The sequence below is a fragment of the Ixodes scapularis genome, unplaced genomic scaffold (genome assembly GCF_016920785.2).
Source record: "Ixodes scapularis isolate PalLabHiFi unplaced genomic scaffold, ASM1692078v2 PGA_scaffold13__105_contigs__length_92229423, whole genome shotgun sequence".
Taxonomy (NCBI): Eukaryota; Metazoa; Arthropoda; class Arachnida; order Ixodida; family Ixodidae; genus Ixodes; species Ixodes scapularis.
In genome coordinates this window covers 55537323-55552762 of record NW_024609839.1, presented here as the reverse complement: position 1 = coordinate 55552762, position 15440 = coordinate 55537323, and the positions used below count along the sequence as shown (strand labels likewise).

The window sequence follows — 15440 nt, the reverse complement described above, 5'->3', positions numbered from 1 at the left end:
AAGGGCGAAACGAGAACGTACTCAAATAAGGAGGGTTGAAATGCGAAGGACGAAACGGGAAAGGACCAAATGCGACAGGTGCAAGAGGGGAGATATTTTTGAGAATGGTTGTTTTGAGAAGGGCCAAGTGAGAAGGGCGAAACGAGAACGGGGGCTCAAATGATAACCAGTCAGTCAGGTCGCGGTGACTTAGTGTACGAGACGACTGACGTCTAGGTTGTATAAAAAATATAGTCCGGCGTTCTATTGTTTCTATGACCTTGACCAGCGTGCCGGTCATGCTTGGGATTGAAACGAAACGCGTTTTTCATAAAAAACGGCTAATCCAAACCACTTCGCTCGTAGCGCCCGAGAGGGCACTACGAGCGAAGTGGCTTGGATTAGCCGGTTATTTCCACATGCGGGGCTACCTAAATAACACTCGGGTGGCCCCACTCGTCCCTTCTAGTACACTCTATCAGTGCTGCGCTGTGTCGCCATGATCTCCCCAAGGGCTGCACGTTGCACCTGCCTCGTGCATCGACGCACCTTGCGCTACTTTTAAAACATGAGACTTTACAGAGAGTGCCTCCAGACTGTTTCTTGTATGATGTATCAGCAGAGTGAGCGCAGCTTCATGGTAGTATACGTGCAGCAGGAGCCACCCACGAGCTCGCGCTTGTTGAAGAACCGACAATCAAACCGGTCGACGCCGGTCGCGCTCCGGCCCACAGAGCCAATATAAGTCCGACGTCACGACGCGACGCGGCGGGTATGCGTGTCTCCACTCTCCAGTCGATTTGAACGGAGGGAGGCCAGTCGACGAATCAGTTGGCAGTCGTTCAAAACGCGCCGCGGTCGACGGTGCCAAACGAAGACGGCGGCGGGAGTTCTTTGGGTCGTTCAGGCGGAACGCTCAGCTATCATGCAAGCCCCGAACGCGGAAGCAATCGACAAACTTAAAAAAAGAAAAAAGACAATGCCAGGAGAGACCCATCTATTATGCCGCGTACTCGCTTCATTGTGACGCCGGTTATTATGACACCTTTGGCGTTGATCCAGGTACTCCAGTCCAGGCAGTGCTGCGCCCGTTATCGAATATATGTGACGAAACATCGTTACTTGTGGTTTTCGTCAAAAAGGTAACGGGTTGCTGAGATTTGCTACCGTCCTCTAAGCGTAACGAAATATCGTTACCGTTACTTCCAACAACTAACGAACGCTACTTTTACGTTACTTTTGATCTCAATACTATTCGGCAGCTGTAAGCTGCGGATACAAACTTCGAGAACAACTAATCGTTTACAGTGTGATTTCCTAGTCCTCATCCGTACCCTCCCATCCTCCTCTCGTGGTCCTTCTCCTCCTCCTGTTCCCTAACTTCCCTCGTCCTGCCGCTCAATTCGTTTATGGGTGACGTGACACGAAGTCGTGACGTCATTTTTCCCCGCTAAATCTAGCGGGGAAACTTAACCCGCTATATTTAGCAGAGAAATTTCCCCGCAAACTTTAGCGGGGAAACGTCCCATAATGCAACACGCGCGCGGTTACGCCGACGGCGACGCCGCTAAACCCGAAAACAGGCGCCTAAAAGCTGTACTCTAAAACAAAACCCATATTAATCACGTGTATTGACCGACTAACGTAGTCTGATATAGACGATGCCGTAAAATAGTAACGGAAACATTTTACTCCTTAGTCATTTAGAACATCTAACACGCACGTTAACGCGTTACCGAAAAAAAAAAAAACGCGTTACCAGTGAAGTCGTTATAAATAACTCGTTATTTCCAAGTGCCAACACTGCTCCGGGTCAGGTTTGAAGGAAGGAAAGACAGTGGTGCTCCGTTTAACACGAAACCTACCCGCTTTTTAGGTCATGCACGCTTATTATAACACAGGTCGCAATTATATACCTTGTTTTCCGTCTACGGGGGTTATTTACGTTCACGAGGTCGAAAGACGTGCCCATGTGGATAGACGCGCCTAAAACGTCCGAGATTTAAACTTTCGGATTCTTCAGTATAGGCAAAACCTTCTGTTTATTTATTTTTTTCTTCCTCTTCGTTTTATTTAATACTCGTGAGCGGTGAACGACCTTCGAATATAGCTCGCTTGCGTTATCACGGCCTTCCTGACAACTCAGGTGAAGATGGCCACTGTTTCAAGGGACTCGCCTGTGTTGCTAAATATCTATAGGGTGACCGAAATAACCAGGCACGATCTCAAAAGGGCCGTAAAACTCGGAGCCTGCACGTAGCAATCCAAACTTTTCGTCAAAGGTGTATTTCCCAGGTCGGTTTTTTTCATGTAAAATTACAGAGCATAGCTCTCTCTCTCTCTGTGTGAAACATAGAGCCAAAAAACTTGCCAGGGTCAACGGCGGACGGTGGCGCAGACGATCGAGTCGAGTGGCGGGGCGTGTTTGGCGCACGTGTTGATAGATGGCGTCGGGAGCAGCGTCGGAAGTGCCGACTAGCGAAAGAAAGCAGACGCCACGCAGACGAAATTCGTCGGCAGCAAAAACGCCGTCGTTACGCAACCGCGTTTTTTATTATTTTTTTTAATTTAAAGTTTTGGTAGATTACAAAAAGAGTGTGTTCGTTTCACAGTCGTCGCGCGCAGTCTCGATAATGAGGTAGCGCCATCTATCAATATGTGCGCCAAACGCGTCCCGCCGCTCGACTCGGTCGTCTGCGTCGCCGCCCACCGTTGACCCTGGCAAGCTTTTTTTTTTTTTTTTTTTGGCCCCATTTTCTGCAGAAAGGGAGCTACGCTTCGTAATTTTACATGAAACTACCGACCTGCGAAATATACCTTTAACGGAAAGTTTAGACTGCTACGTGCAGGCGCCGATTTTTACAGCCCATTTAAGATAAGACATTCTTTGCGAATCCTTTCAGTCACCCTATACATCTCCGTATTCCTCTTATGGGAGCTTGTTAACTATCAATTATTTTTTAATGTTATTATTTTTTTTTTTACGTTCCACTGAGTTGAAGCCGTGACGGTTCGTTTTGTTCAACAGACGGTGTGCATTTTCGACTCCTGCGTGAAGCTGCTCAGCTCTACCTGGCTCTACACGGTTCAATCGCGGATTACGAAGGCAAAAAGAAAATGCTGGGTTACTGGGGTGTGTGTACTTATATGCGCGAAGTCTGATATTTGGCAGAAGGGGTCTACTGCGCAAGCCCAGAACGCGTTCAACAGCCTAGCGGAAAAAGATGGCGGCATGCAGAGGGCGATTATTGGAATGGTCTATAAGTAGCACATATCGTAACTGGGCAAAAGGGAACGAAGTTCATCTGTTGTAAAACTTTGAAGTAATTCTAACGTTACAACTATTTCGCGGGTTTTGGGACATTCAAAAATAAATTGTCAATTTTATTAAAAAAAAAAGAAAAAAAAAAAGAAGATGAAATTGCGCCACAGACGCGGACATTCGAGACATAAAAATAAAAGTTATATAAATGGAGTATGCCATTGAATGCGTACTTTTTTTTGAAAGCAGATCGCTATAATGGGACGGGGGAAGTAAGGCAGAAAACTGTTAAATGAGGTCGTGACGGTGCACTTGCATGTGCCATTGCATGTGCGGCTTAGAGTTCCTGTAGAGGCTCCCTACGGGAGCCAGAGTTACGCGTCTGTTTTCCGCATGCCGCCGCGCCGCTATTCGCCGAGATCCGATCACGTGATGAGCCGGATCAAGTGCCGTGCAGGAAAGTAGACGTTGCGCGCGCCCCGCCAAACGTTCCCGTTTTTAAACGCGCGGCGCTGCTATTCGCCGAATTCAGTCACGTGAGGAGCTGGATCAACATGCCATGCAGGAAAGACGGCGCTACGGGGATGAACGCGTAACTCCGACTCCCATAGTGTGGCTCAAAACGCAGCGGCGTGCACAACTTCCCCTTTATTTTTTTTTCTTCGATCTTTACACCGCAGCAAGCACATACCAGATGTGTTCCACTAGCCACAAAAAAAAAACAAAAAAAAAACAGGCAAACAAAAGCGTGCTTCTCTGTTGCTGCGGGATGCGGCAAAAAGGCGGATTAACCTTTCGTGTTTTTTTTTTTCTTTCTTTTTTTTATTATTATTGCAGACGGGAAAAGACAAAACAACCCCAGAACCGTCCTAGTAAAAGCAAATTACAAAGAAAATAATAGAGAACAGCTGCGAAATCCAGATGCTAGTCATGCGCCATTTTCAGGAAGAATGCGACCGGGAAGTTTGGTCCGCACTTCTGGATAGCAACTGTAGTATAATACCATATAGAACTAGGGCAACGATTAACAAAAGAAAATAGAAAACATTTCCATCCCCCCCCCCCCCCCCCCCCTTCATGAAAAATGCAATATCAGCATCGAAAAGTTGAAATTCGCTTGACAATGACATAGTCGCGCTTCCTTCAATGACAGATTTTACCTTCTTATATCATCTCTTATTCTAAATTCCCAATTTTTTTTTTTTTTTTTAACAGGGGTGGAATTCATGAAATGTACTTGGGAGCAGCCGCGGGAGCAGCTGAAACAGCTGTTTTGGAGCAGGTTGGGAGCAGCTAAAACTACATTCTGAAGCAGGCTAGGAGCAGCTCAGATCGGTTTTCATCGCACTTCAGCTTGTGTCTTAGACACGCACTGGAGCAATTTCAATCGTGCTTAGCAGCACAGATGAACATGGGTGGTTAGGGACCTAGGTAGATGGGATAACAATGTAACAGATGAGAAAACTTGAAACTTTGCGAGCCTCAATGAGAATCAAAAAGCAAGTACCCTATGTTTCTAAAGATAGCGTCCTTGATATTTTCTGAGTGGCTTTCAGCTGCTCAAAATGCAAACCAGCACTGCTTATCACGCAGCCCACACGTGCTCGACATAGCGATTATATGTGCGAACCACGTGACGTGCGTAAGCAACGGACGTGCGGTTGCACGGAAGAACAGAGCAACAAATTTCGAGTTTATCATATTGTGCAACTCGATATCGAAGCAGCAGACTACGATTAACGAAGTTATTGTATTTAAAGCGATAAGCAGGAGCAAGGTCAATGTATACGCCGAGTAGATATACCACTCGCGTAAGAGCTGCTGGCCGGCAAGGTTTCGGATCGGACCGCGTTTCAGTTCTATCAAATCACGATTTATCTTGCGAGAATGCGGTTCCAACTTCTAACGATGAAGTAGGTATACTAAAAGAAATAATTTGCTCATTTGTTTTCAACTAGCTGAAGTCAGGGTCCCGGACCCCGGGCCGCAGAACCTCAGGCAATCTCACGCTTAACGACTCGACCTCACCTCAGTCGACTTGCTTAACTGCTCATGGTTGAAGAATAATAATCCAGTCGCAGGTGGTGTAGCGCTTAGAATCAGAGGTTTTTCCCGCGCTTCCGACTCGGGATACACAGGGAGAATGAACAGAAGAAGGGATTGCAAAGCCGACCAGGCTAAACACGCTCATTGTTGCCAATCGAGTCAATAAAACCGAAACCAAGACAAAATAAAAATATTTTGGCGCACGTTTTGTGATCTGGCGCATAATGGCGCGAGGTATTATTGGCTGTTGCGCAGTTTCAGCAACATGGCGCAGGATGGCGCAGACACATGCGTCTGGCGCAAAACGGCGCAAATGGCGCAGCCGTCCCCCCCCCCCCCCCCCTGTTTTAAGGAGTATTTAATAACTGTACTGTACTCCTGCTATGACCTTCGGTTGAGAGCTGCAGTATAACTCTAATAAAAAAATAAATAAATAAGTACTCAACTCTCATTTTCAGTCCTATGGGGATGTCAGTCTACTGACGCTTTTCCGCTGATCTACCAGAAGCTCGATAACCACAATCACAATCCTCTGCACGGATCGTTTGAGTGCGCACGCAGCTGAAAGGCAGTAGGATGATGATAATTACGTTTCTAATGGCGCAAAATGTAACGCATGACATGGAGTGCCAATGAAAACCAGTCTGCCATTAGATGTCGTCTTGCGCCTCTATAAAGAGGGCAATAGACCTTTCCGGAAATATCTGGTGTCTCCAGCGTCTGCTTTACGCATTGCGACGTTGAGATGTACGGCACGTGCAATTATTCAAGAAGTGAAGACGAAGTTGACGTTGTTTCAACAGTTCATGACTTCAGAACACAGAGAAGGCAGAAGGAAAGCAAAACCAGAGTATGTGATGACGATCTATTCCGTTCGCTTTATTCGGTTCGAGTTGTGAATAGCGTACTACATTCGAACAGCCCCACAATTCCCCTCGCTGCATGCAAGGTCTCCTGGGATTTTTCGGAAGGGTCTATTTCGTCGAGGTGCTTGAAAAACTGAACTATTGTTAATGAATGTGATTAACGTGTGAACACAAAGTCAATGAATGTGATTAATGTGAACAAAAATTTCAGCCTTTCCACTCCGGGGAGGAAGGAAGACCAGCGAAGCGGAAACTTGAAAAAGCCAAAGAATTTTTTTAGAAAAAAAATAAACACGAACATAACACGGCGTTGTTTGTTTGTGTGTCTTTATTACACTCGGCCACCAACTCGTTTAATGGTCGATCAAAAATCATATTTAAAATCAAAGCACTTTCGATTAGCAAATAGCTGTTGCATGTGCAAGACTCACATTGCTTACATCAAATTTACGCAACAATGCAGCAAAAAAAAAAAAAATAATTATAAGACTATTTTTGCGGTAAGAATGTTAATAGAAACGAACAGGTTACTCAGAGATAAAAGTAATGAACCAGTTACGATTACCGAAGGAAATGTTTACACGATTACTGGACAAGAATATTATATTTCTGGGATTGAACAGGTTGAGAACCGCCAGGGGCTAAACAACCCTGGTGTATTAAAGCAAGAAAAACGCAAGCTAGATTTTTTTTTTTACGTGATGAGTTTTGAATAAGAAACACACTCGACCAATGTTTTGTCACACAGCAAGGATCCTGACGTTCATTTACAAAGAGTTCAAAATGAATCTAACCCATTTTAAATTGATACACAAAAACAGGTTTTGACGCTCGGACAGTATAACTTACAACGAAAGTATGGATAGTGGTACATTTGTTTTGTGAAAATATCGAAATAAAAAAGTTGCTCAACAATAAAAAGCTACACACGAAAACCAAAGTTGTCTTTTAAACAAATCAAAAACAAAAGTGACTTTTTTTTTTTTTTTAGGAAGCGTGATCTTTTGAAATTTCTATATACATTAGATTTCACCGATATTATTCATCTTGAGGTCATCCGTGATCTGGGAGATTTTATGAATACTGCGATTAATTTTAATCATCACCGTAACTACAATTACGAATGCTTCCTATTTTGAGTTCTGGGAGCCATTACGCGAATAACACGCAGTTTGTCTAAACCATTTTGTTTTTTACGTTCAATTTTTTCAATGGTGTGTAGTGTCGAATATTTCTAAACTGTATTGAACTGTATTGAAGTGACTAATTAAAAGTGTAATTGAGCGCGTTCAACGTACATTCATTCGTGTATTGTTTGATCGTTATTTTCAACCGAATTATTTCTACAGTTATGAAAATATTTGTGACCCCGTGGAATTGGACACAAACAACAGGAGGACGATCCGTAGATTGATGTTTCTGTATAGACGCTTTACACACGCGCCAGATTACAGCCGCCATTGCTGACCTTCTTTTGTCTTATGGAGATACCGAGCGACTGAAACGGGTGTTGACGAGCCTCCAGAAAGGCCAGTGCTAAGTAGAAGGACGCAATAGAATTTAAAATGGCCATAACCTGGCCTGCTATGGTAATGATGAAGTGAAGAAAATTCGATAAGAGAAAACAAAAACTGAAGGTCAGTTATGGCGGCGCCCATGCACAGCTGCTGCAAAGCGTCTATAGGATCGGAAATGGGTTGCGCGTTCCTCCTATAGTCTAGTAGACTTCACTCTTCGTTTTATCCTGCTGATTTGTATCACTCAGCACCCGCCACGACATGCCTTCAACTGACGTATAATCATTTAGAACAAATTAGTTTTAAATGATTATAGCTTAGAGTTTTAGATGAAGAGCGTAAATTTAGAAAGTGTGTTGCTACCGTTGTTTTGTCCTAACTTTAATTCTTTATTTTTATCGTTTCCGAACAATAGGGTTACTATCTGACATTGATAAGTGCACCATTAAGGAGGCGTACAAATAAATAAATCAATAAATAGATAAAGTTTTCTTATGGAGTATTAAGCTTTATTAGAGTAAAAGTTAAAAGCGTTCTCGCCATTAAGGCATTTTATTTGACAAAGCAGGGAACCAGGGCATGGTGAGAATCATTTTCGTCACCCCATTTTTTTTTTTTTCATTTAATCAAGAATCCCGAAGGTGCACGGCAACATTTGTTTCCACATCGGCATGAAAAAAGCTTAGCTCCTCGTACGCTGCACCGTAGGCGAACTGCGGTTTTTATCTGTGAATTGTGAACGAGGCAAGCTTGCTCTTCGATATTTTCACGTAACAACTGCACCATCCAGCTGCACGTTCGAAAGTAAATTACAGTGAGCGTGCGACACTGATTTTTTATGCTTATTTAAAGAGGATTAGATTCACTTGTTCCCCGCTCTATTCGCGCAGAAACCTTGAGCGACGTCAACCTGAAACTTACGGGTTCTGGGTGGAGCGAATGCCAAGGCGTTCAGTTGAATTCTCAGAAATTCCAGCAATCGGCATTGAAGCGGATTGCAGGTGACAGTGGGTGAATGGGGAAAACACACAGCCTCTGCGTAGTTATTCCTTCTACCATCCTTATTTCACACCTCAGACTGACTAAATTAAATTTCTTACAAAAAAAAATCATATTAAGGTAGACAATTTATTTAGTGTATTTCGTACAGAAGATAGGTGGTGAAAAAACCCAGACTTCAATGTTTCACAGCACTGCGCGGTACCGTCAATACGCTCATCTCCTTTTTTATTACGAGAGCAAAATTATGCAAGGAGCATAGATTATCTTTCATTGCGAATCGCTGTACACGCCTCGTCCCCACTATATTATTAAGTTTCGATTGGTTCAATTAGAGAGCGAAAAAAACTTGAAACTATTTTTAAAAAGTTCGGTATCTCCCCTTTGGCGGGACGACTTATCCATGTAGTAAGAATGCTAATCAGAATTTAATACGAATACGCGAAACTGACTGCGTTAGTGAAGGGTAAGATATATAATATATTAATAACAGTATATTGCCATTACACATAATGGTGGAGCCAAGAAAAAAAAAAAAAGCCACGCTACGCGGCTTGACGAGTTCACGGCCCAGTACATTCTGCGAGGCTTCGGAAATATCATAACCCAGACAAAATCGTACACAATCACAATGAATACGAAAAAAAAAAAAACCCTCAAGAAAATAGAAAAAAGGCACTGAGCACCACATTAGTCGACATTCGTAAAACAACACAAAACATACCTTTAAACGAAGACAGAAAAAAAAAAAAATCTTATCACATCAATTCATATATGCAAAAGCATGCATGCCAGCGCCAATTCACTTAGGGTTAAATTATCTATAAACATACCTTCAGAACGCAATACACTTAGAAGCTTTGGGACTCGGTGTGCTAGCATTTGTTTTCCAGTGTTCAGGCGACACGTTGGTACGTGCATGCCAGTAATCTGGACTACGAATTTAGTATTGTACGATACGTTGTTGCAAGCCAGACAACTCTACCAGGGACGAAGTTTTATAAACAAAATTCTGTTCTAAGTTTTGTGGATAGCCTAAAGCTATAAAGATTGTGAATACTGAGTATATTATAAGTTTTAAACAGGTGTTCCGCGTGCGAAAGATAAGGTACGTTTGCAATTACTCGCAACATTATGTTTTGATGCAGGTGCACTTTCTCAAGATTAGTTGCAGTGGTAGTACCCTAAACCAACGAACAATAATTTAAATGGGAATGAAATAATGATTTGTATAATAATATTTTAACAAATGTAGGAACTATATACCGATGCCGAAACATAATTCTCACAGTTCTTGGCAATTTTCTATTTAAATATTCGATATGGTTATCCCAGGACATATTCCGAGAAAACACTACACCGGGTGTTTTGAAATTATCAGTTAATTCGAGATTTACCGATTTTAAAGTATTCGTGTTTATTGGAGGGAGAATTTTATGCTTAGATTGAAATAGTACGGTTTTAGTTTTACTTGCATTCATTTTTAAAGCGTTTTTTTTTTTTTTTTTGTCCATGCCAATATCTGGCCTAACAATAGGTTTAGTTTCGACACAAGCTCCTCAGGATCGTCCGCAGCTACATACTTGGGTAGTAATTCAATTACAGTAATTGAATTATAGTAATTTAATTAATTTTCGTGGTAATTTGTAATTGTAATAATTACTTTAGGCTGAAAGGAATTGTAATTTTAATTTAATTACTTTTTGGCGTCAGTAACTGCAAAATTTCAGGCACAATTACAGTTACTTTTGCAATACTTTGTGGACCCGACGGCACCTTTCTAAAAGCCTCAGCGCTTGCACAAGCGGCCTAGCGCTCGGTGACACACTCACGCACATAGACACGCACGCACATACGCGCACACAAAAAACAGTATTGCGTTGTTTGTTGTTTTGTTGCTTACACTGCGGGCTAAGAGACAATCCTCTTTGGAGCCTACCTCAACGGCGCCATGTGGCGCCGTCTGCGGAGCAAGCAGAAAACAATTGCATAAACATGCCAAAATATTGAAAAAAAAAAAAAAAAAATTGATCTTTAGCTTTTAGCCGAGCTTGGGAATTTTAATTGTCTATGTTTTTTTTTTTTTGCCAGTTTTATACGCCCCTCTATCTGTATCTTTGTATTATTTTAAAGGTCATTTCCTGTTAATTTTACTTCTGATATTCATTGCATAAGCATTTTGGAGGCTGACATCGCACCTGTGAATGTTGGCACCAATGATTCGGAAGCCCCGATTCGGTTTTTATACATTTCTGAGCCATTATAATTTCAACTCAATGTAAATAATTTACAATACCATGATGTTTGTATGCGAATGTGGTCGTATTAGCGCGTGTGGATTTTAGTTTTATATAAATACCTGTAGAATATTCATATTTATAATTGTCGCATTTTTATTTTCCTGGCTGACAAAAGTCTGTCAACATAATTTTTTTTCTTTAGCCGTCTGGCGTCTTCCACCACAGGAACTAATTTATTATTATTTATTAAAAATATAAGAACGTAGTACTTCACTGCCCCAAACTGTCAAGTTCTATCACGATTTTAACAAAATTCATAAAAGTACAATACGTGGCATTTATGCAGGGATGCTTAAGCCTCCTCAGACACTGGGGCAAGGAATGAACAAATAAATACGTTGCATTCTATACAACTCGCTTAAAGTTATATGGCCCAAGTCGGGTCGCTCTCAGAAATAAGTAATCGTAAAGTAATTGCACTACTTTTTAAAAGTAGTTTGTAATAGTAATTAATTACTTTTCACGTACTAGTGATTGTAATTGTAGTTAAACTAATTTTAAAGTAATTGTAGTTGTAATTAAATTACATTTTGAAAGTAATTTACCCATGCATGCGCGCAGCATACAGAAATGTTGTATCGTCAGCAAATATTATGAATTTAGCTGTTTGGTCAATATTCCCAATGTCATTTACATATACGTTACATGCTCGGTCTGCCACTGGTGTCAGACCGAGCAGCGAGGGTTCTCAATCCATGTGGCCTCCCACGGCGGCGGGTTAGCACACTGGGGAATTTCACAAAATATGCAACTGGCATCGCTTTTAAACGAACCTTCAAAGCGGGGTACGTACAAGCAATAAAACAAACAACAAACTAGCTAAAAAAAAAGTTTGTGATAGTTTATTTGTTTGCCGCTTTGAAATTTGAACACACTTTTCGATTGCGATTCGATATGTGACGGTGAACCGTCTGAGCCAAACAACAGTGCCGAGCGCTGCGAACTACAAGGTGAATCGAACTACGTGCATCAGACTGCAGACGAATTCGCCCGTACACGACACTGAGAAATAAGAAAATAAATATCATACAACATCTTACAATAAACAATGAAGAAATCGTGTTCGTAGACTGTATTAAAACTCTGGGTGTGTTGGTTTTCTCGTGATATGAGCTGGAACGCGCACATAGACTATGTGCAAGCAAAAATATCTAAAAATGTAGGCCTAATCACAAAATTGAAAAGTTTACTTCCTACTTGAATTAAATTAACTATATTTAATACGTTAATTTGTTCTGACTTAAATTACTGTAACCTGATATGGGGCACCGCAACAATAAGTAATCTAAATAAGTTGCATCTATTACAAAAGAAGGCAGAACGTGCAATTTCATGAATTCGATCAATTTCTTCATCCCACTAAACCACTATTCAAATCCCTAAACATAAAAACCGTCGAGCAAATGTATGCTTACAAGCTTCTGTCAACGTATCACAGGGCTCTTCAGCACAATAATGTTCATTTTATTAAACTAGCCAACCTGAAACATCGCATTATCCTACGCAACCTAAGACAAAATGAGCCCTGGATGATTCGCCCAACGCGTACAAATTACCTAAATCAGACGCTTCATTTCAGACTGTCGACACATAGGGAATTAAAAGAACTTAATTTTCTATGCGATTTTTGAATGCTTCTGATGTTTTTGTTATGAATAGGATGTATTATTTTATGTACGATTTTAATTAGTCGTGTTTTTCACTGGCCTGCGTATTTTTCGTCTATATGTTTGCATCAAACCTAGTATTGTATAAATCAGGCTTTGCATTGGTTTGTACTCGTCTCTGTACACTGTGTAGTGGTAGTCCAATTTTTAGTTGTTAAATTGTGTTTAAAACTGTCGCGAACTGCACGGGGGCGGGGACCTTTGTCAAGCTGCTCTTTAGCAGCTTTTTGTGCGAGTCCCTGTTGTCATGTAAAATGTGACAACGAAATAAACTTGATTTAATTTGAAGTATACCCCTGGGCAATGAAGTTTGGGCTCGAAAGGTGGCGCCATCTTATGCGGGTTTATTGAAACTCTGAGACGGCCCGCGGCGGCCGCAATGCACATTGCACCCGATCTCCAGCTCGAACGTCAGAGTGACGTGCCGAACTCTGACGCAGAGCTCGGGCCCAATCGCTCGGTGGTTAGGCCTTCCCAAGGTTCCCCATTTTGGCCACCAGCCGCGCTGACTAGCAGCCGACCGAGGCGCCTCTACTGTTCACTGCCTCCGGGCTATGGAGCGAAAGTTCGTCTGCTTCTTGCATAGGGGTTGCGATGACGTCAGAACGCCGATCTCCGATTGGCTGATTGAGAAAAATAGTAGGGTTACCGCTATCCCTTCAATCAAAGCAAATCAGAGCTCAGTGTCGTTCTGACGTCACCGCAGCTCCCGCGAAAGAAGCAGACGAACTTTCGCTCCGCATACTTTTGTTTCACCACAAGCCGGAGCGCATCCAACGTTACGAGCCTCCTAAAATTAAAAAAAAAAAAAGAAAAAAGCCGTGCAAAAAAGGAAAGCGCAACGCTACGGTGTTTGTCGTTCATTCATACGCGTATGCTATCAATGAGTCCGGCTGAACCAACCAAGCGCTCTGAATGAGAAGCATGACCTAGCGCTTTTAGACTGTGAGTCTGTTATTAGTACGTCTTGTGACCCTATCACACTGTTCATACATCATACAAAAGGCTGCAGACATGATGAAGTCTGAAGTATGTCCAAAGCACGTCTGCCGCATATATGTATATGTTTGCTCTGAACATGTCTCGGGCTGTTTTTGTACGAGAAATATGACAGGAGCGTTTTACAAAGAAGAAATGCGCCTCCGACAGTGCCTCCAGACTGTCTCCAGACCGAGGCTTTACGGTGAAACAAATTATAGAGAGATCGGAACATGTGCTGTCCGTGTTCTGTCTTTTATGTGTAACTATTTCGTAAAAATTGTAGAAAATACACGTGTGCTGAAAGTCGGGAAAACGTGCTGTCCGTGTTTTGTCTTTCATGGGGAACTCTTTCGTAAAAATTGCGTGCAATACCAACGCGCTCCTTAAAAAAACTGAAGCACTCACCTTCGAATCATTTCTCGAACCTGACTCGTCCCGCTCTCGGAGTCCACCGTCGCCACCGTGGTGATCAAAAACGGACCCCTCGTGGTCGAAGACGGCTTTGTCGATGCTGACAACGACGGCCCCGACAAGCCGCCGTCTTTCGTCGGCATCGTCTGACTAGAAGATGCGAGCAGGCGCAGACCCATTGCTGGCGGTATACTAGTACGGACACGGAGGCACTCGACAACGAGACTGGGCATGCACGCCGCAATCGCCGGTGCCGGTAGGCCGGTAGCCCCCAACGAGGAGCGTCCGCGAGAACGTTCTAGAAAGCCGGCGTGACGCACTGCGAAGCGATTCGTCGGTTTCGCTCGCTCGCGGAAACGTGTAGTAGCCTGCCCCGAGACCGGTCGAGACACGAACGACGGCCTGAAGGCTTGCGTTTGCCCGCTGTGGCATGCTGTGGCTGCGTTCGCTTTTCGCCGGTCTCGTTCGTTGATCGTGCGTGGATCGTGCGCCGCGTTTTCGCGACGCCGTGAGCCACGATTTCGAGAAGAAGCTTGCTTAAAGCTGGTGGTGTTCCTCGTAGTTATTACTCCGTCGAGGAAGCCGCGTTTCGCACGGCAGCGGGCACCTTTTTGTTTTCACCCGACTTCCAGCCGCGTTTTCGCCGGAGAAAGTACGAGCAGTACTGTTTTCCGCCTAGAGGGCCTGAAAGCAAGGGTTTATCCAGGATCGGAAATACGAAGGGAGGATTTTACTTTCTGTAGGATATTCTCGGGGGAGTGCGTGTGTGTGTGTGTGGGGGGGGGGGACACTTTAGCGAATGAGTAAAGCTATACGCACTCCGGAGTGCGCTTCGGACGGAAATGGCTATACGCACTCCGCTTTTCTCGTATAAAGAGAGTGGACACAACGAGTTTTCTAAGCGGTGCCATGGCGTAGGGGTTAGGGTGTCCGCTTCACACGTAAGTGGACGCGGGTTCGATCCGCGGTGGGCCTACTTTTTTTTTTTTTTTTTCTCAAACATTTTGTTTTGTCGATGCATTTGGCGATATTTACGACATTTCCTTTTTTTGCGATGAACAGTAAAAAAAAAAAAATCGAATGTTGTCGAGAAACTTTGCAGAACTAAATGGTATGGACTCCCTTTCCGGAGGTGCGATCGGGGACAGCGGGGCTTGGATTGCCGGCTGGACGCCGCGAAGCGGCGTGTACTGGTTACGCTTTGTAATTAGCAGCCGATACTGTCGCCGCGAAGCGGCGTGAACGCAGGCGGGGGGCTGTGTTAACGAGCGCCCCAGTGATTCACGCGCCGTTCGAATTGGTGGCCCGAGCGGCATGATCTCTCGGAGGAGTGCGTATAGCCATTTCCGCGCGAAGCACACTCCGGAGTGCGTATAGCTTTACTCTTAGCGAATAGTCGGACGCCGCGAAGC

The 15440-nt window shown here is 43.5% G+C and overlaps 1 protein-coding gene across 1 annotated transcript in view; it reads right to left on the bottom strand.

Annotated features, from left to right (window-relative positions):
- LOC8036679 (cyclin-I) overlaps window positions 1-14793 on the bottom strand; it is a 29177-nt gene extending 14384 nt beyond the window's left edge. The window contains exon 1 of the mRNA XM_042289906.1: window positions 14023-14793. Within this exon, the coding sequence (XP_042145840.1) occupies window positions 14023-14261 (239 nt within the window). The 5' untranslated portion in view covers window positions 14262-14793. The remainder of the gene's footprint in view (window positions 1-14022) is intronic.
- Window positions 14794-15440: the final 647 nt, after the last annotated feature.